Here is a 22,422-nt window from a genome sequence, read left to right on the forward strand (position 1 = left end):
TCCTAAAGTCTTTGATCTCCTTTCTAATGGTCATTTTGTTGGTAAAAAACGAAATAATCTTCCAAGAACTATCATCATAAGATTCATGTCAAGGTATATGAGAAATCTGTTCCTTAGGTATAAGAGAAAATTTATGCCAAATCCAACGGCAGCAGAGACAACAATGGGTGTCAAATTTTATTCTGCATTTCCTGATCTTACAGCAATGAACCATAAATATCTGATGGCCCTGAAACAAGACCCTAGGGTTAAGGCTGCTTGGGCATTTGATGGGAACCTGAGATTCTCTCTGGCTGACAGCAAAGGTGAGGAGTCTAATGAAACTGGAGCTGGGTTCTCAGAGGTATTCTTTGTTGAGGATATAAGAACAGATCCTACAGCAGAGGTTGACAAAGCTGTTGCCTCCCTCAATGACTCATCACCCTCCAGAAAAAGTAGAGCAGATCTTCCTACAAACAATCGGCAACTGAGATCTAAGGGCCCAGTTAGAGGCAATGGAGGGTCTTGGAGCCAATCATCTGGACATGGTGGACATAGTGGAGTGCCAGCTGGACGTGGAGGTGTTCCTGGTGGACGTGGAGGTGTTCCTGGAGGACGTGGTAGAGGGCGTGGTGGACAGTATTCTGGTCGGGATGGACAGCATGCTGGTGGAGCCCAAGGAGAACATAAGGATTCAGGAGAAAGCAGCTGGCAGGAGGTAAAGAATGGAGCTACAAAAGGTGAAATTGAAAAAGGTGAAGGTCTATTGCCAAATGATAATGACCTTGCTTGCTCTACCTTTAATGTTAATTCATTTAAAGATTAGATTTATCAACATATTCCTACAAGAATCTACTTTTAAATAAAAAAAAACCTATTTTTTTCTCCTAAATTTAGCATTAATTCTTATCTGATTCCTCTGGTTTTTTTTTTCTTCAATATTTAATAATTTTAGCTCTAGTTAAAAAAAAATATTTTATTATAATACTTAGGATTTTATTCAGTACCTTACAACTTATCTTTTATACCTCTTCTAAAAAACATTTGTTTTTCTTTAATGATTTTAACATTTTAAAAATTTGTTGGACACCCCACATATAGGATATGAAAAATAGTAAAAATTGTCCGTGTTACCGGAAATATAAGATTTATACCTACCCCCTCCCATTCTCATACCTTTCTTACAACCCCTACACCCTTGTACACCTGTATGTATGTATTTATGACTTTCAACCCCCCCCCCCCCTTTTTCCCACCCATATCCAGTCCCTCCTTTTCCTGCACCCCCTCTTTATCCTTTCTTACTTTTGGTGTGTATGTTTGTATATTGCTTATTCATACATTGGATTTATTCTAAATGAATGAATCATTTCATAGATTTGGGACAGACAATCTAAGTAACAAAAATTTTCACAGATTGCTATTTGAAGAAAATGAAGATTTTGATATTTATCGAGAAATTGATATACAGAGCTCATACTATTCTCCTGATAAATTTTGTGAAAAATTTAAAAATTCTAAAAATATTTCTATCCTCAGTTTAAATATTCAATCTATTAATTCTAAATTCTCTAGCCTTTCTGATCTAATTCATTTTTGGAAAGAGAAAGGGGTTATTTTTGACATCATTTGTTTACAAGAATGTTATTCCATTGTTATTCCATCCATCTTTGAAATATCTTTATATCACCCTATTCTATTTAAAACAAGAACAACTTTTGTGGGTGGAGGCGTAGCTTTCTATATTAACAAATCTTTAAATTTTTCTGTTCTAAATGAGTATCCCATTTTTCATGAAAAAATTATTGAAAGTTTGTTCATAGAATTGGAGTTTAGCAACAAGAAAAAACTTGTTATTGGTAATTTCTACAGACCCCCTAGCACTGGGTTAAACAATCTTACACCTAATATGCAAATAGAGTTATTTTTGGAACATTTTCAAGGCATTTTAGACTCTATTATGGAGCGAAAATGTAAAGCAATTCTTTGTGGAGACTTTAATTTAGATTTGTTTGCTTACAATGTACATAATTATACAGCTGATTTTGTCAGCATGCTTTTTAGCGCTGGCTTTCTGCAGCTGATCTCTAATCCTACAAGAGTCTCAGCCCATAACAATACAGCTACGCTTATTGACCACATCTGGACAAATGATATTAAGGATCAAATGGTTTCTGGAGTAATAACTACTTATTTGAGCGACCATTTCTCAACTTTTCATCTTATTAGCACTAATAAACACAAGACAAACCCAAAAGTAATTTCCACTAGAGATTTTTCTGATGTTAATATTGAAAGCTTTAAAGATGACTTAAGTAATTTGTCTTTTAATGAAGTCTATGCAAAAAATAACCCCACAGAAAGCTATGCTATTTTCCAAAACTTATTTCAAGCTTCTTTTGAGAGAAATATTCCTGTTAAGGAAGTTAGATTTAATAAAAACTACCACATGATCCAAAATTGGATGACCAAAGGTATATTAAGGTCTAGGATTAAGAAATTTGAATTACAATCTAGATTAGCAAAAGTTCCAACAACTGAGAATAAGGAATTGTATACTAAATATAAAAATGTTTATAACAAAGTTTTGAAAACTGCAAAAAAGTTATATTATAGTAATCTTCTTGTCTCCAACCAAAACAATCTTAAAAAGAGTTGGCAAATTATTAAAGATGTCGCTGGTTTGAACTCAAAAAGAAAATTTTCAACTAATAAGATTATTGTTGATGGTAATGAGATTATTGGTGATAAGAACATAGGAGAGGCATTTAATAGGCATTTTTCTAGCATTGCTTTTAATATTCGACAGGCTATACCCCCCACTGAGAGATCCCCTGACTCTTATCTTGAAGAATCTGACAACCTATTTAACATTCCCCCAATCACACCTGCAATTATAACTGAAATTGTTAATAATTTTGACCTAAAAAAATCTTGTGACTACCTTGGAATATCATCTTTTTTATTGAAAAAAGTCGTTTCACAAATTCTAGATCCTTTATGTCATATTTTCAATAAATCAATTGAACTTGGCTCTGTACCTGATCAATTTAAAATGGCTAAAGTAACAGCTGTCTTCAAAAAAGGCGGAGATCCTTTCAATCTTAATGATTACAGGCCAATTTCTCTTCTTCTTATTTTTTCAAAAATTCTAGAAAAGTTCATTGCCATTAATTTGCAAGCTTATCTTTCTGATAATAATCTTATTGATGAACTTCAATTTGGATTTCAGGCAAATAATTCAACATATCATCCTATGATTCATTTACTCAATCATGTAAGTAAAGCTATGAATAATAAGGAGTATACTATTGGAATTTTTTGTGATATTCGCAAAGCATTTGATTGTGTGCCTAAAAATACTCTACTTATGAAGCTACAGAAATTTGGTATTAATGGGAACTTGCTTAATTGGTTCGAATCATATTTAACAGATAGAAATCAATTTGTTAAATTTGGTTTTTTTGACTCTGATCCATTAGAGATAGACAGTGGAGTGCCTCAAGGTAGCATATTAGGTCCAATTTTGTTTCTTATATTTTTTAATGACTTGCCTAAGTCAACACTTTTAAAAGTCCTACTTTTCTGTGATGACACTACTATATTAGCCTCTGGTAAAAACCTAAATGAGCTTGTTGAATTTGTTAATGCAGAACTCAAAAATATTTCCCAGTGGTTTAGGGCCAATCAAATGTCTTTACATCCCAACAAAACAAAATTCACTATATTTTATCCTACTCCCTCCCTTATTCAGTGGAATGAAATCAATCTCTATTTTGATGATAATGATCCAAATACCCTTAACCCTAACCCTTTACTTAGACATAGAATTGACTTTGTCAACCATGAAAGTGATATTCCAGCTATAAAATTCTTGGGTATTAATTTGGATCCAGCCTTAAATTTTAAAGTTCATATAAATGAATTGAACAAAAAGCTCTCTAAATCATTATTTTGTCTCCGAAAATGTCAAGGTCTACTCACTGAAAAAGCTCTCAAAGCTCTATATTACTCTATTTTTCATTGTCATTTAGTTTATGGAATCCTTATCTACTCATGTGCATCACCCACAAATCTTACTGGCATAATCACTAAACAAAAAATGGCTGTGAGATGTATTAAGCAAGCAACTTACTATAGCCATTCTAGTCCTTTATTTAAAAATCTCAATATTTTACCCTTTGAATCTCTAGCACATTACTTCAAACTAAAATTTATGTATGAGTACAAAAATAATTTGTTGCCAAGGTCTTTTAATAATATGTGGCCTAGACGAGGTGAATTAAATGGTAACTTCGTTTTGAGAAACAATAATAATTTAACTATTCCCTTTTCTCGAATTAACTTAGTAGAGAGGCTTCCTATTTGTTCATTTCCAAAGATATGGAACAGTTTTGATGACCGTGATAATATAAGAAATGCCTTAAACCTAAATCAATTTAAGAGTAAGCTAAAAAAATGCCTTCTAGCAAAAATAGACATAACATGTTATAGACTTCTTTGCCGTTCTTGCCACCTAAGAATGTAAAACACTTATTATGTCTGTTCTACAAGTCTTCACTTATTTACCCTTCTTTATTAATTAAAAATGTTTATAGTCAATATTACAAACGCACATCATGTTATTTTCCCCTCCAATTCCTTTCCTTTCAATTCCATATTATAATCCCCATAATATATCATTGCGTAAGTTCTTGTTTTAAATAATTATGTTTCATGTTATCTATTATTTTTTTATCATTTTTTCTTATCTGCAAAGGCTACTTAATATTACCTCGAGAGAGATTATTTAGTCCTTTGACACGAATTTTGAATGTGAATAATATTATCTTTATTATTAAACTGTAAGTAATCATGATCAATTTTATTGTTTGTTTGTGATTATACCATGTTATGTATATATATTTTTTGTATGTGTCATAAAATAAATATTTCATTTCATTTCATTTCATTTCACTTTAAAATTCAGCTGGATGTCTAAACGTGTTCCTAAACAGACAATCCATCTTTTAGGAATTTTTTTCTTCACACAAGTGGGTAGTAATTTGAGGCTTATGCGCGGCTGACGCGCAGCTGCCGAGCCCTGATTTTTTCTTTTTAAGAAATAGGTCAAACATGCAAATTTTGTTTATAAAATAAATACATTTAAAATGTATGACAGATATCATAATGGATAAACTGGGATTTAAGTTGTTTATTTACTAAACAATCTCCATATTTATTTATAGAAAATAACCTTTCTCCGTTTATTGGGAATGTTAAGATATCTTTCATTTAAACTTTAGTTTGATATTCATTTTTTTTTATTTGAAATGTAATATGTCAGGGAAGGAGGGGACATTGGGCTGTTTATTACACTGGTACCAAAAGCTTAAAAATAACGGTTTTTATTCATTTGCTTAACAACTTTAGAGACTTTTATTAAATTTTAATAAGTTTATTCATTTCTGGAGTGTCCAATTACCGCTAACTATCCACTAATTGTAATAAAAAAGAGGTTATTTTTGAGTATCATCATTAGGGATGTACATCAATTTGTCGGCCATTGTCTTATCCTTTTAGATCCCTGGTAATATATTCGTTGATTAACAAATGTTGAGTATAATAAATTTCTTTTAGTTGCATTAAAATCATTAATAATAATGACAAAATACTCGACAAACATTTATTAAACCTTCAAGAGTTCTAATATATTAATATCAGCCTCAGGGAGGGAGAGGACTTTTGACTGCAAATTATCTGTTAACACGTTCTCTTGAATGTTTTACAAAAAAAAACTTAAATCTTGATTGGGTTTTACAAAGAAGCTTTATATGAACTTTTTTTACCAATAAAGGGTTATTTTGTAAATCATAATTTGGGGTTTATATAAAGTTTTAGTCCATTTTTCCCTTACAGTCCTTGATATATAACTAAGAAAAAGTTAGTAGTAGATTAGGTGCTTACTAGGAATTTATAAGAAATTTCAGAAGTCTATCTTATATAGCAGCTGTGTAAATTCTTTTTTTAATTTTCTGTATAAACTTTTTGATAGTTGTATATGTACTAAATATGAAGAAACTTGCAGACTCAATTTTCCTATTTCTGCGCACAGCTTAGACCAGAATCAGTTTTTATAAATTAAAACACCTTATTATACTTATTTTATTAAACATTATCCTAATAGTAAAAGTATTACTATTTTTTTGTCTGTAATGAAGGTTTTCCTAGCCGCTGAACCTATTTGGTTCTCCTTTGCAATGAAATTCTCAAAAGTCCAGGAAGGTTTATAACTATTTTGTGGATGGTTACCACTAGGGTTGGGCCGGATATCCGGTGTGGCCGGATATCCGGCCATTTTTAATATCCGGCCGGATACCGGATATTGAAACTATCCGGCCGGATATCCGGCAATATAATCTTTTATATTTTACAACAAAAATCTCTGTTTTTTTTTAATCTTAAATGGCTGTAATTTTCTTTTTATTGAAGCTAGAAGAAAATTTTTTTCTGAATATGTTTATCTTATGTAAATTTTATAATAGAAATCTCAAAACATAAATTTTGGCGGTGGCAGCAGTACTTTGCAGCTGCCAGCCGCAAACCGACGGTTGGCAGGTAAACGGCAACGTGTTTTATGAAATTGTAATAAGTCATGAAGATATATAAAAAGCTTAAGTTTAAAATTTGAAATCTTCAAGTAAAAAGTTGCGGTCACAGAAACCATTTAAAGATTTCTGGAGACCTAAAGGTTCAGAACTTGCAGGATTATACCTGGAACCTGAAATCGACTTGAACATCTATATTACATATGAGGATGTACGACTATAGGATATTTTAGTATGAAATGCTTTGTTTAAGTAAAAAAAATATTTTTACTTTTTACCTGAATGACCTTACCAGATTTGCTGGCATCCTGTGCCCGCCAGGAAGGAGGTATTAAAAATTTTCAACTCTTAGTTATGTGTCATACCAATATTTCGAAAGTCACTCAGTTGTAGCCCTCTACCTTTTATACACAGAAAATGGGATAGAAAAAAACAAGGGCAGGCATTTCACGCCACCTCCCCGCCCATCCTCCAACCGTTAGGGGTTGATATTACATATTGAGGGTAGTAATAGTTAATTAGATATATTTGCTATGGAGATTTAATAGTTACTTAATTTTTAAGTTTTAACCTTAATTTTATCCTATTATATAAAGTAGTAAGCTTTTTTTGTCTGTAGCGAAGGATCTCGCTAACTGATGAACCGATATGGTTCGATATGGTTCTCCTTTTTAGGTCCCAGGGTGGTGGTTTTAGTCCGTTTAATTTTTATAAAAAAGTCGTTGTAAGGTTTTAAGTTATTTTTCTGCACTTTCATGTCCTTTCTAATATCCCTAGATACTAGGGACGTAGCCGCTAGTATAATATAAAACACCAGTTTATGAAGAATTTTTTTGCGGGTATAGTCCCTTTCGTGGCAACGCCCCTTAAGGAGCGATTATTCGTATTTTCACAGTAGCTTTCCTCCTATTTCTAGCCCCTTGCAGGGGACTCTAACCTTGCGGGGCCAATTGCCTAGCCCTGCGGGGCAATCACCTAACCAAATATAACCTAACCTAACGTAAAATAACCTATTAAAAGCAATTTTAAAAATACAACGAATCGCCCCTTAAGGTGCGTTGCTACGAAAGGGACTATATCCTTTTTTGATACTTTAATATGTAGTAATTTGGCCGGTTATCCGGCCGGATATCCGGTAATTTGGCCGGATATCCGGCATTTGAAATCAGCCGGATATCCGGTATCCGGTATCCGGCCAAAAAACTATCCGGCCCAACCCTAGTTACCACCACCCTTTCAAGTAAAGAAAATAGAGGGCTGTAAGCACTAGTAAAATGTAGGTTTTTTAGCCAAAAAGAGGAATACTCTAGAAATTCGACCTGTTATCATTTATTTATACCTAAATAGAGAGACCCACGTCTTTATTTAAATCATAAGTGCATAGCCTAATTTTTTTCATATTTTTATATTTTATAGCTGATAAAACCCTCTATTTTCCAAAAATCTAACATCATTTCAACAAGTTTTATTCATTTATTTTATATGAAGTTCTTTTAAATCTACAATAATATTTGTTTGTTTTTTTTTTGTTTAGAAATACATTTAAATAACTAAGATGGCATTAAAAATTTTAAGTAAATTTCAAAGTATATAAAGATTTCAAAAAAATTATTATAGCAATTCAGATTCTCATACTGGAATAGATCACTAGGACAAATGAACATTAACACTAAGAGAATAATTATAATATATGTAAATATTTTAAATGTACGGACATTCTGGTAACGATTATACAGTTGCTACGTTTTCTAAATAAATACTCAACTACTAAAGGAATCATAATGCAAAGTTTGAATTCAATAAGACAATTCTAACATGCCTAAGTTAACAGGGAAAAAACTATATGGACGGGCGAACAGACCGTCACTATTTTTAGAACAGTTTTGCTTTTAATAGACACATCACTTTGAATTTATAATTCATAATTACAAATATGTTTTACAAGTATTACAAAGACCTGTTAGTTCCTTCATTTGCACCAGATTTTTAAGAACAAACAACGTTTCATTTTTCTCTTAATCTTGCCTTTTCTTTCACAAGCAACACAAATTGTTTTAAAGCTTTTAAATGATCTATTGCAAAATATGGCATGTTTGTTACTTATGTCACAATCACACTAATATTGAATTTTATTACTAAAAAGCTTTCCGGATTTTTCATATTTTGACTTGCGGATTTTTTTTTATGAATTTATTAGGTTAAAAACACATTTTTACAGCTTTTTTTCAAGAAAAACTATACTCAAGTTCAAATGCAATTTATTCTTTAGGCTATGCACTTATGATTTAAGTAGAGACGTGGGGCTCTCTATATAGGTATAAATAAACGATATCAGTTCGAATTTCCAGAGTATTCCTCTTTGTGGCTAAAAAACCTACATTTTACTAGTGTAAGGCCCGTATCCGATAGTTTCTAATAATTTAAAAGAACCATTATTCAATAATATTTAAAATTAGAAAGAAAAAAAAGAAAAAATAAGTAAGTTTACTTTTCTTGTACTGATAATTTTAGTACTTCAGGGTAGAAGATTATAACCTTTTGAATTGATGTCTGTGTTTTAAAGCCTTTTTTCTCATAAAAAATATTGATTTAAAAACCTGACTTTTGGTCGAATTGTGTCTAATCTTTGACCAAATTCTTTCATCAAAGAGAGAAAAGTTAAAAGATTTTTTCAGGAAGGGAGGGAACACTAGTCCCCAAAGTCTTATATTAACGTTTTCTTATTTGTTGGCTTACCAACCTTGGGGACTTTTATTAATTTTGATTGGTTAGTTCATTTAGTTGATTGTCCAAACGTTACAACCACTATTTGTAATCTACAGAAGAAGAATTTTGTGTATCATCGGGGATGTACAATGTACATCAAGTTATCGACCATTGTCTTATCCCTGAAGATCCCTGAAATTTTAAGAGAGACTTTGCAAGGGCGGAATATAAAGAGGGGTAAGATAAAAAGTGGAGTAAGAAATGGATTCAAAAAGGGAAATGCAAGAAAGAAAAGTTAAAATAAAGAAAATATTTGATTTCTCAAGTTTCTCTTTAAAACTTTTTTAAAATTCCTGTTTCAAAGAGTATATAATTTAAGTAATTAAGTAACGAGGCTATTCTACATGTTACCAATGTTGGCATATCTGTTAATAGCTTTTTATTGATTATCAGTATTCTATTTGTCTAAGAACATTGTTGATATTGGGCATAATCATCCTTGTTTCATTATTATTATTCTTTTCAGGGAGTGAACACAATAGTCGGACCTATGCGCCTGAGTTCCATATCCTCGCAGGACAGTGGCTTTACCAGCCAGGACACACTCTTCCTTAGACCTGGCAGCCCACACAGGTATAGTTCTATATCCATTAAGTTTATTTTGGGACATCTGCCATACTTGAAATGGTAAGTGGAGTATTTTTTCTCTCTTAAAAATCAAATTAATTATTTTTATTCAAAATGTAGGTTTGCTTTTAGTATCAAAAATGTCTTAAATACTGCCAAGGATTAAAACATAACCTTCCTTTTAAGGCAATCACCCATTTTTAGAATTTAAGATTTTAAAACACCGCATACAAAAAAAAGACATTATTGTTTTTGCAAAAGTCATTATGTGTTCTAAATTCAATTAAAGGGTGTGGAAAAAGGGGAGGAGGGGGTCAGTTTAGACAGTTTGGGAATTAGAAATTGCAAATTTTTGCAATAGAGAAATTGTTAACAAATTGCAACAACATCCCCGCACATTCTTTAACTCTGTGCAAATATTTTGCTTGCAGATTTGTTTAATGATGTGCTAATTCCTCTCTTCTATCTAATACACAGTTCCTGCCAAATAAACAAATACTTTAATGTTCATTTCCTTTCAAGAGACGGTGTGTCCACGAGAGAAAGTGCTTTTTCTGTAAAAGTACAAAGTAGTTGGATGTTCGTCTGTCTGTTTGAAGAAATATGTAGACTTAACCAGGGGTTCGAAAGCTAGTTTTTTAGTTACCAAGATTATTAAAATAAATTGGTTGACTTTTCATGGAAGCTTTTTAAATGTCTTGGGGTAGTTTTTTTTCTGATTTCTCCCGCCCTTCCCGAGAGGCCACGGGTGAAGCAACTATTTTAGTATATGATTAAAAAGAAAACATTTTTCTTGACCCGAATTTTTTTTCTCGTTTATTTTATTATTTGAAATGTGATATTTATGTCAAGTTAAATATCATTGTTTTTATTAAATATTCCGGATTTTAATATTTAATCTTATTATTAATTGAATATTAATCATATTTTATTGATTTGGTTATAATTTATTACTAGTTTTATAAGAAAATATTAGTTTTTATGAATCTAAAATTTTAAGGACATACAACATATAATCATTGTAAAAAAATTCTTTATGTTTTAAATGCATTTCAAGACAAGACAACATAATATTATGTTCTAATAAGCTGTTTCAATTATAAATTTGAAAAACAAAAGAAATTTATTGTGCTTCTTTATCTAAACTGTATTAGCTCCTTGTTTGGTGGGTATGAATTTATTCAGGTTCTGATTTTCTACAGTACATATGTTGTACACTAGAGGTTTCTGAAGTTTTACATTTTTTATAGAAGGTTTTAAGAATCCTAAACCCAAATATTATTTTATCTTAGTGGGTTATTAGTGGTTCTTTACCCTTGTACTGAAATTTACATACATTCTCAGGCCACTGGCTGCCTGTTTTTCCTTTTTATGTCTCTGACCAATAAATCTTAATTTTTTTAGAAACAAGACTCCCAACGGGTCCGACCAGGAACTGTCTGGGTCCGGAGGCTCAACTCCAGGAGGTGTACAAGGTGGTGGAGGATGGCCTGGCCTGCAGGCTGGTCAACGTCATCAAGGACTTGTTGCAGGTTAGTAATATAGTTTTAACCACGTAAATTGTTTTCTATACCTAATGCTTAGCTTTTTCATTTAATTTTGATATTCTTATTATTGCCTTTCTTGTAAAGGGACCATAAATTTAAAGAATTCACCTAGTAATCCATTCCAGCTTATACAACGAAATGAATTCGGAAAACAAATCTAAAAACCTATACCTGATTTTCAGCTGTCGTTGGGGGCATACTTGATGATAAATATTATTTTAGATTTAATCGCTTGTTCACTGCACCTTATTACTGAATCCATTTTGTATGTATGATAATTTGGACAGGCAATCAAAATTTTAGAACACTGTCAAAACATTTAGTACACATGAGCATGTGATTTAATATTCTATTATTTGTCAGGTATACCTGGACCACCGCTGACTGACCGTCCCCACACCATAAGCTCCGCCTACGAGAAGGGTGGCCAACATCACAGACCAGCCCTGCAACCTTACACATTCAACCCACCAGAACGCATTCATGAGGTGAGATATATAGGCTAGTTTTTTAGTTACCTAAAAATCGTTGAAATTCTCCATTTAACAGACACACACCTACAAAAACATACGAACAGACTTTAAACATAGATCCTCTACGACCAATATGAAATTATTGCAATTAATTAGCTTATGAGATCTTTATGGACATACATACATGTACATAACTACGAACATGATGTTACTTTAGTATTTAGGATTAGACTTTTTCTTAATAGAGAAACTACACTGCAGTTTCGATATTTTCATTTGCCAGTGGTCTTCTAGAAAGCTGGTTCTAAGCTACATAACATTTAATTTTATATTAATTAAACTTTACAAAAATTTTTATAAAAATCTTGAGGTGCAATATTATTTTATTTATGTACGAGCTAAGAAATGTGCAAACTAAGGAATTTCCTGGGAAATTTTTGCTGATCAAAATTTCTGTCAAATTAAATTCTTTGTTTAAATGCACTTTACCGCTTACTCTCTTCTTTTAGAAGCGAAGTTACCAGGGATATTTAGGGATAAGACTATGGAAGATAAATTCATGTACATCCCTTAATTACGAAAAACAATATTTCTCCTATGAAGATTTAAAAGATTAACTTTGGATGTTAAATGTTTGTACAACTTGAAACTAGATTAAATTAATCCAACAAATAGGAGATTTTCATTGCAATTTATTGAGGCTAGAATTCTGTACATAATTTTGTTTGGGCGCTAAAGGTTTTAAGACTTGAAACTTAATCTAAAAAATGAGAGATCCTGTATAGAAATGTTTGGGCTAGAATTCTTTACTGTCCAATGTACCTATCCTCCCTGTTAAAATTATTCCATGTTTCCGTCCAACGATCAATATGCTTTATATAATATATAATTATATAATAAGGTTGTTATTGCTACTCTGCTACCTTTGGACACAACTGTGCGTGTTTTCTTATTTCTCCTACTCTCCCTCCCTCTCACACACAATTTTTTTTTCTTCATGGGTCAATGATTTATATTTTATTTAATGCAAAATAGATAGTATGTTGCACTGTTATGTTATATTATTTTTATTTCTGTCAACTTTTGTATTTTCAAGGTGTTTATGAATTTTGACTTTTTAAATGATGCATTTACAAATGGTTGTAGAATATATGTGGATATTAGGATAGGGGGAAAATTGTCATCAATTTAGGTTGCTAACATGAACATCTTTTATTGGTTAGGTCGTTTATCCTGTAGGAGGGGAGTAGATGGGGGGTAGGAATTGTTATTTTAGCCCGCTGCAAGTTTCTTTTTATTAGAGTACATGATAATCTGGTGTAATATCTGTAAAGTAATGATAAAACTTGCCATTTACATGGATAGATTAAAATTAAAAATGTCAAAATTACCAGACATTATAATTAAAATTTGTGTTTAGATTTAAAATATTGCTTAGAGACTATCAAAATATAAACAGCGCTAGATTCAGGGAGGCAGGGCACATTGGACTGTCAATTATACTTGAGTACCCAAAGACTCATAAATGTATTATCTCATTCGGATGCTTTTAAACTTTGGGTACTTTCATTCAATCTTGATTGGATGGTTCAGACTACCAGTTTCTAAAGAACGTAGTAATAGTGTCTAACTTTTTATCTTTGTGATGAAAGGGGAGGTGGGTCCTTTGTCTTATCCCTTAATATCTCTGATGAGACTTGTCGCAAAGTGCTTGAAATAATAAACATCTAAAAGGCTAAAAGTTCAATAATCTGTGATAATATTTTAGCACGAAATATTTTTAACACAAAGTTACATTTATTGGTTTTGTGTTATTCTCAAAAGTTATAGAAAATAAAACGTCTTTTGGTATTTTATTTTTTTAAAACTGTTAAATTCGTTATATTTTTTTACGATTTCATAAATTTTGTAGGTGTACCTACATACCCATATCATATTAAGGTTTCTCTTTTTAAGGGAAGATTCACTCTGATACTGAGATTGTTTTTGACTATTTTATTCTTAGATATAATCCTTGGGAAGGATATTTTTCTGTCCCTTCTTACCCCTATTGAATATAGAGCCCCCAGACGAAATTATTGATAAAAATTAAATATTGTTATTAAAGCATTGTTAATGCTAAAGGATATAAGAAAAAAAGGGACTTAATTTTTCCTGCAGACAATGTGCAATTTATTTTCACTTTCACCTTTTCACTTAGATAATAGTTAGTTGGTAATGGTTTTGTACAGTTTTATTCTCGCAACTTTGCCATCAAAACACATTAAACCTAGTTAGATCGGAGTAAAGCAGCCGCTTTAAAGCTGTCTGTTTAATTCATTAACTAGTTGTTTATTCTTTGCTCTTCCTAGTACTAGTTGCTAAATAGCAGCTAGTTATAAAGTTAGCAGTTGCTAATGGATATTTGATATATTTTATTTATTCCAGATGCTTATATAAACAAAACAAAATAACAAGACTTATAATATCTACTTCACTAGGTATTTTGTCTGACAGTATTTTTACATTTTTTAATATCAAATTCTGTTGTAATATGAACACTTCCTTAAAAATTTTAATACTCTTATTGAAAAATGTTTTGATATTATGCAATTCCTGGATTTTAGTTTAAAACTGTGAAGTGCAGGCAAGCGGAAACTAAAAATGCTTTTGCTTGCATTAAACAAAATTAATATCATTTAAGAATTTTATATTTGATTGATTTAAATAAAAAATATTTGGGTATAGTCCTTTCCATGACATCGCTCCATTTTTATTCTTTTCGAAAACTGGCTATAAATTAAAGAGGTATTTTTCTAGGGTACAAGGCCCTTAGTTGCTTCAACCTTGCTCAAATTAGTTGAAAATCTTACCAGAACATATTTAAAGCTTCCATGAAAAGAGTGCTCAATCGTTACAGACATAATTTCTGTTGTAGGCAAAACACTTTTCTCACAAAAATTTCTCATAAACTAGAAATTTTCGAAAGAAAGTAATTTTTATAACTTTCGCTGATTTATAAATACCTCATCACGTATTTGTGTGGAAATAAAACTTATTGCAGCCTGGGATTTAGGATGTTCGTTCAGGTCCGCAGAAATTCCTTGCCGAGAAAGCAAAAATCCATAAAAAAAACACCTTACATTGTTATATACCTGCAAAGCTACAATAAACAACAAGATAAAAAGAAGTTGGATCTACTGCAGTTCACGGTAAAATATTGCTGGTAAGGAATATTTCCAAAAATCTATGAATTTTAAAGGCTGCTAGCTGCCAAACGGCTGAACGTACAGATCATACCCGCATACCATTTTAAGCAATAAGAAGGCCTACAAATAATCTGGAATATCCAAGATCCAATGATGCACAGGGAAAGCTTCACTGAAGAAAAAACGCGTAAAATAGGTCTTTTTCGCGCATTTCTTTGCACTGCGAGATAATTATGCATTATTGATTTATGGCTATTCCAGATTATTTGTAGGCCTTCTTATGCTGCTTAAAACAGTGTGCGGGCATGATCTGTACGTTCAGCCGTTTGGCAGCTAGCAGCCTTTAAAATTCATAGATTTTTGGAAATATTCCTTACCAGCAATATTTTACCGTGAACTGCAGTAGATCCAAGAAGTTTTGATGCTTAGAATAATAGCAGATGTATGGCATTTTGTGGTTAAACAATTTTAAATTTAATTTGCGTACGTGAGGGAACACCTGGGATTTTATACTTTGATTTTTATCCAACAAAATAGAGAAAGTCTAAGCATTATATGATACCAAATTTTATAGATAATATTTTTTTTATTACTTAGCAATTGTGGTCATTCATATTTGTTTTTAAGACAATTTAGATTATTTTAGTAATTTTTCTAAAACATGTAAGAGTTAACTTTAAATCTAGCTTTGATTTTTTTGAAAATTGCAAAATTTTAATGTATTTATAAATATATTATTGATTGGACAAACGCACAAAGTTGAGTAAAAGCAGAAAAAATCATAGGAACATCACGAAACCTTTAAAATATAAGTGTTTGTTTATTTTGACCGACAGACAGATGGATAAAACAATGTATAGACAAGATATGCATATGCCAAATGAATCTACACTGTAAATTTCAGCAGTTAACATTAATAGCAGCCGAAAAAATCTATTCCCTATAGCGTTATGGTCTGACCGGCTAACTAACGGACAAACTTGATTATTTAGCAGCTTCGCCACTAAAAATCCAGATTTTGGTTTGTCCGAAAATTGTCTTTGTCTAGCTAATCAACTCTCCTATCTATCCTAAAACTTTTTGTCTTCTAATTTGGTTATAGTCCAAACTTTTAATTGACTTTCTAACATGAAAAAAAATAAAGAAATGAATGTTAGATTTTGCATGAATTGTCATCAAGGACAAATATGTTCATTGTAACACAGTCAAAAACAGGGAGGGAGGACACATTTGGCTGTTTATTACACTAGTCCCCAACGTTTTATAATAACTTTTTCCTTTTCGATGGCTCAACAACCACGGGGATTTTAGTTAAATTTTGATTTGTTGGTTTATTAAGTTGAGTGTCCTAACGTTTCAACCACTAATTGTTATCTATTGAAGGGATAATTTTGTGTATTATTATTGAGGATGTACGTCAATATATCGGCCATTGTCTTATCCCTTTAGATCCCTAGATTTGCTCGCTAGTTTTCTCATGTTTTAAAGCTTTTACAAGCTAATTAAAAATAAGGAAGTCAAAGTAATTTAAGTGTGTTTAAAGGAGAAATGTACAGACGGACATTTCATGATTGTAGATTAGCTTCACTACTGAAAGAAATACCTAAATATCTTACAAAATGTAACTTTCACACATTTAATGACAGCCTTAATTTTTTAAAACACGAACAATTTCCCTTAGGGAAGTTTTTCCCTATGGCCAAAAAATGTTGATTATTTTTACACTTCATGTATGGAGGAAAATTTATCATTTAATTTTTAAAAGATATTAAGTAATTTAAAGGAACATGCTAGAAATATGTGAAAAGAAAAAGAACAATATATTCTAATACTTAATTATCATGAATATAATTTCATTACAGCAGGGATGCTGATGGATAAGACAATGAACGATAAATTGATACACAACCTCTAAACGTAATTACACCTAATAAAGATGAATACTATCACTTGAAACTAACTAAACAAAATTCAATAGAGGTCCCCACATTTTTTGAGTCAGTCAACGAATAGGATAAAAACCTTGAGTACTAGTGTAATTTACAGTCCACTGTTCCCTCCCTCCCTAGATTATATTAATTTTGCAATGTTATAAGAATATTTATCTTTGTTAATTATCTGAATATTGTAATTATTTGCAGGAGGATGAAAGGCCCGGATCAAGCAGCTGTGATTACGAGGAGACTGGATCCACGAATTCTGGACCTTGTGGCACAGGGTCCAAGCCTCCAGTTCCACAGAGACACTCTTCAACCTCCAGCTCTAGGCATGCAATAGTCAATCTTTTTTAAATTTATATATTCGTAGTTTATTGACATGGAGAGAAAAATCGCACCACTATGCGTAGCCGCAGCGATTTTTCTACCCGAGGTTTTAACATTAAAGATACACGTTTTTGATAAAAATGTAAACATTAACATTTTTCTACGCACTAGGAAGTTTTAACGTTTCCTTTGAAGATTAGGTTTTCAATGCTTTTTTCGTAAGTTTGAGATTTCAATGTTCATCTAGAATATTTAAAAAAAATGAAATATCTTTGAATTTTATTAAAGTTTTTCATTTTTTTTTATATTTTATTAAACAAGCATAAGTAATTTTTCACCCTTTTAAAACGCTAAACTATTTATCATCTAAAATATATAAATAGCTTTATAAATTTTGCTGCATAATCAAAACAAATTTTTACTAAAATAAATTTAATTAAACGCAATTTTTATACTAAATAATTAGAAATTACATAAAAAAAATAATTTCAAAAAATATTTTTAGAAAAAATCTTACAAGTCATATTTTATAATTGACCTTTTTTTAGGTAGCTAGTTAGTAATGCAAGCTAAAAACTTTTTAAAGCATTCATTTTAAAAATCTTAAATACACATAAGTAATGACAAGTATTGATTAAATATCTAATGTTATTTTTATATCAGTGATCTAAAGTGATAAGACAATGGCCGATAAATTGATGTCTCTATGATGATATACAAAATTACCACTTCTGTAGATTACAATAAGTGGTTGAAATCAAAATTCAATACTAGTCCCCAAAGTTGTTAGGGCAACGAATAAGAATCCGTAGAACGTTAATATGAAACTTTGGGGACTAGTTTAATAAAAATCCCAATGTCCCCTCCCTTTCTGATTTTATATTGTCTTTATAATGCCGACAACAAAAGAAGAAAAAACATAATTAAAAGTGTGAATCTTTATTTATGCTAACGGTTAAGAACCAGGGAGCGATATTTCTCTAAAGAAAACCTAATCTATTATATAATACTAGCAGTCTTGGCCCTAGCCTCTAGGGACTTTGTCCCAAGAGGTAAATAAACCACTACATTTTAAATTGCATAAAAAAATTATGAGGATTTTTTTTGTTTTTGGGTGGGTTGGGAGTGTCCCACGCACCAAGAAAATAGGACCAGTAGATATGTTCCCTGAAGAATAGAATCCAATCGGTTCAGTGGTACTAAGATCTTAAGGGACAGAAAGACGGACAGACATCAAGCTACTTTGTATTATAGATTTCGCCAGTTTTGTCAATTAACAAGCATTATGATCCTTTTTTCAAGTAGAAGAATTTTTTTTTTTTTGGGGGGGGGGAGGGGGGGGGATTAGTTTTTCTTGAAGTTGAATATCCATCCCTTGTTAAAGACACAAATTTATTGCCCTAACCGGAAGTTGTATAACTTTAATTGTGTCCAAGCTTATAAGAATATCACATAGATATAATACCCTAAGATAGTCAATCAGATAAAACAATGATATGATCTCATAGTACGAGCGACTGAATTTTTGGGCCATAGAATATTCTCAAACAAAGATGTATTCTAAGAATTCAACTATAAAAAGCTGACTTATACGGATAAAATGAAAATAACTGCTTTTAGACTTTCTAATCAATCATGTGATTTTTCATGTACATAGTTTCTTTTGGCCCAATTAAGGAATTGTTCATCTAGACGTTCTATATTTATTTGATACAGTGTACATGCTTGTAAGAATAACACTTGTCCTGTGTAATTTTACAATAATTAAAGTTGTATTATTAAACACTAAGTCAATTTAGTAATAGCTGCTTTAATTTTGTCTCTTTTTTTGCCTATACAAAAAAAATTATATATAACTCCGTATTCGAATATTGAAACAATAGCATTAATTATAAAAAAAAAATTTAAAAATGAAATAGCCTAAAACCACCCTAGGACCTATGTGGAGCCGCCCGAAAATGGAGAACTTAATCGGTTCAGTAGTTATTGAAATCTTAAGCTTAGGACAAAAAAACCTTTCTACTTTAGATTATAGGATTAAGAGTTTTTCAACAACAAATGTAAATGTAGTGGTCTCTTTTACATGTAAAACATTTATTACTGTTTCTTAGTACCCTCCCACTAATTTTTTGAAATGGTCAATGAATTATGACAAAAGCTATTAAACACCCTTACTTTTAGGAGGAAGAATTTATCCGTAAAAACCTCGAGAAGCTTTTTATGTTTCATTTGTCATGTTAGGGAATAGAAATTTACTAAAATATAATTTGCCATTGCTCTTAGCCTGAAGGGGTTTTGCATCTCAGAAGTTCTTGGGGGAAAATTTATGCATTATAGAATATTCAAAAAGAGATTCAACCTGTTAAAAACAAGAATAGGTATTCTCAAGACTTTTCTAAACATTTTAAATATATAAATCAAGCCGTTTAACATATCTTACTGAAAACACTCATAGATTAGCTAGCCCTTTCCTTTTTGCTGAATTATTATCTCACCATTTAATTATATTTTTGCTGAGTTATTCCCACACCCATAATAATTTGATTACACCTTTAAACAGGAAGTTTCACTTAAAAATAATAGATTTAAAAACAAATAGACTAGCATAACTTTTTTCAAAGCAAAAAGGAGTGGATGATAATCTGGGATCTAAAGGGACAAGACAATGGGCGATAAATTGATGTACTTCCCCAATGATGATACACAAATAACCCCTTCTGTAGATGATAATTAGTGGTTGAAACATTTGAACACTCAATTTAATGAAACAACTTTTCAAAATTCAAATAAAGTCCCCAAAGTTGTCAAGCCAACGAATAAGAAAATGTTATTATAAAACTTTGGGGACTATTATAATAAATCTCCCACTGTCCCCTTTCTCTCTGATGATAATAGAGCTTGAATTAATCTGCATTCTTTTTTTACCCCTATAGTTTCAAGGTACCAAAAATAGAAGGAGAAGTTAAAGATTATTTTTTCTTAAGTTCACGAAAATTTTGTATCACAATAAATATCATGTCAAATAAGATGATAAATTTTTCCCTCTTTCCCAAGTAAAGTCTACTGGCATGAAAAGGATAATTAAATGGCTTTGGCTACCACGTTTTCATTCATTTGTCATTACATAGGGTTTCATAGAAAATTTCTCTTTTTTTGTTAACCACATAAGAGATATAAAAAAATTATGTCTTATTTAATTTTATATAGCGCAGCTACTTTTAAATTGTTCTTAATTGTCCCAGGATAAGCATTTTTAAAATATAAAATCATAAATTTGTTTATGAAAACACACTTTATTTTATCATATTATATGGTTTAAATTTGTGGCCATATATTGCAAGCTTTGGTTAATTAGAAACTAAAGCTGCACGGTTTTAAATTTCGTATTTAGAAATTTTCCTCATTTAACAAAATCTGGAAATTTGGTATAAAAAGCTAAAATGGTATTTCAATACATTAATACCCTAAAATCAAATCCGCTAATAAAATTGCTATTTAGTAGTTTGGCGACAAACCTTTAATTAAACGTCCTTCCCTTACTTCTAAACATACGGACAGACTGATTATATTAATAAAGTAGCTTTGCTTATAGAAAAGAAGGTTTAGGGTTTGAAGACTTGTAGAAGGAGAAATCTAGCTAATCATGCTTTTTGATCGTTACTCCCCAGGGAGGGAGGGGACATTGGACTATAAATTATAAACATGCTCTTTAATTACTTGGCTAAAACTTTGGGTACTTATGTTAAACATTAATTGATTGCAGTGTTCATTCTTATCACATAATTATTTTACAAAAAGGTGTAATTTTATTTATCAATAGTGATGTACTCCAATTTATCATCCATTGTCTTATCCCTTAAGATCCCTGAAACTTACTGTTTTTTTCTTGATTATAGCATCATGCTGTGTTTCTTTCATAATCTAAATATACGAGTCCTTCACGCACAAGTTTAGGCGTTTTCCCTCCAATTGCCAGTCAAGCATTGACCTCCCCCCCCCATATTTTTGAAAAAAAAATCGAAAAAGGGGGTTGAAATGTTATTTTGTTTGTTTATTTTATTTGGGTAAGTTCTGTTATATCGGGTACTTGGAAGCCCCGCAGTGTTAGGAACCCAGGTGGATGGAAGGGGGGACAGTGCTTTACAGTCACTTTGAGGGAAAACACCCAAGTTTCTCAATGGAAAATTAGGATAATAAGTTTCTATTATGATTTATTAATTCATTCACTAACTTAATTTTTAACTAGCGGCTGTGCCCCTAGAGGCACTGTATTCATGCACGGTTAGGACTTGCTAAAGAAGATCATGCAATTAAAGTGTTATTTGTCTATTGAATATTACTTAACCTAATATCCATGGTTACATGAACGATGCCCTATTAGATGACATCTTGATGAACTCGCCCTTATATTTAATATAGTAGAAAGATTGACTTATTGTATGTGATATACCAGGCCATATGTTCCAAGCAAGCCTGCACAATTTAATGTCAACGGAGTACCAACTTTCAACTGTGCACAACCTGATATGGGTAAGTCAAGATTTGATATAGTTTTATTATTTGTCAGTAAGCTCTTTATAGTTCTTATAAAAAATGACATCTTACAAAAAAAATAATCAATTTACCAATGGTAGGCCAGTATGACATCATTTTTTATAGGCACTATAAAAAGCTCCATGTGTCAGATCCCTATTATGTGTACAACATAGATTTGTACCGGCAAGAGATTCCTCTTTTAATCATATAGTACCCACAAAAGGTTAGGTTCAGTAGAGGTGAGCTATCTTTTGATCCCCGTATGGGTGTAAAAATAAATAAACCAATACTGCAGTGGGGTAGTTTGAATAACATGGATCATGGTGTGTGAAACGTGAAAAATTTTAAGGAGAACAATATTTAGAAACTATTTGAGTAATGGTTTAACAGCTAATTTTGAAATTAATACTTCTGTTTATTATTTAAATATTTTCACGTTTCACTCCCCTTGTTTCAAATAGTATTTCATTGTATCGAATAAAATAGACGATGAATTTAAATTACTTTTTTAAACA

The 22,422-nt window shown here is 31.3% G+C and overlaps 1 protein-coding gene across 5 annotated transcripts in view; it reads left to right on the forward strand.

Annotated features, from left to right (window-relative positions):
- Positions 1-22,422, forward strand: part of LOC145322680 (uncharacterized) — a 126,434-nt gene that overhangs the window by 90,835 nt on the left and 13,177 nt on the right. For all 5 annotated transcript variants that reach the window (XM_080164876.1, XM_080164877.1, XM_080164879.1 and 2 more), the window contains exons 10-14: positions 9,799-9,905; positions 11,304-11,431; positions 11,810-11,934; positions 17,249-17,373; positions 21,825-21,901. In XM_080164876.1, the coding sequence (XP_080021002.1) occupies positions 9,799-9,905; positions 11,304-11,431; positions 11,810-11,934; positions 17,249-17,373; positions 21,825-21,901 (562 nt within the window). The remainder of the gene's footprint in view (positions 1-9,798; positions 9,906-11,303; positions 11,432-11,809; positions 11,935-17,248; positions 17,374-21,824; positions 21,902-22,422) is intronic.

The sequence above is a fragment of the Acartia tonsa genome, chromosome 6 (genome assembly GCF_053477335.1).
Source record: "Acartia tonsa isolate MP-2025a chromosome 6, ASM5347733v1, whole genome shotgun sequence".
NCBI classification, from domain to species: Eukaryota; Metazoa; Arthropoda; class Copepoda; order Calanoida; family Acartiidae; genus Acartia; species Acartia tonsa.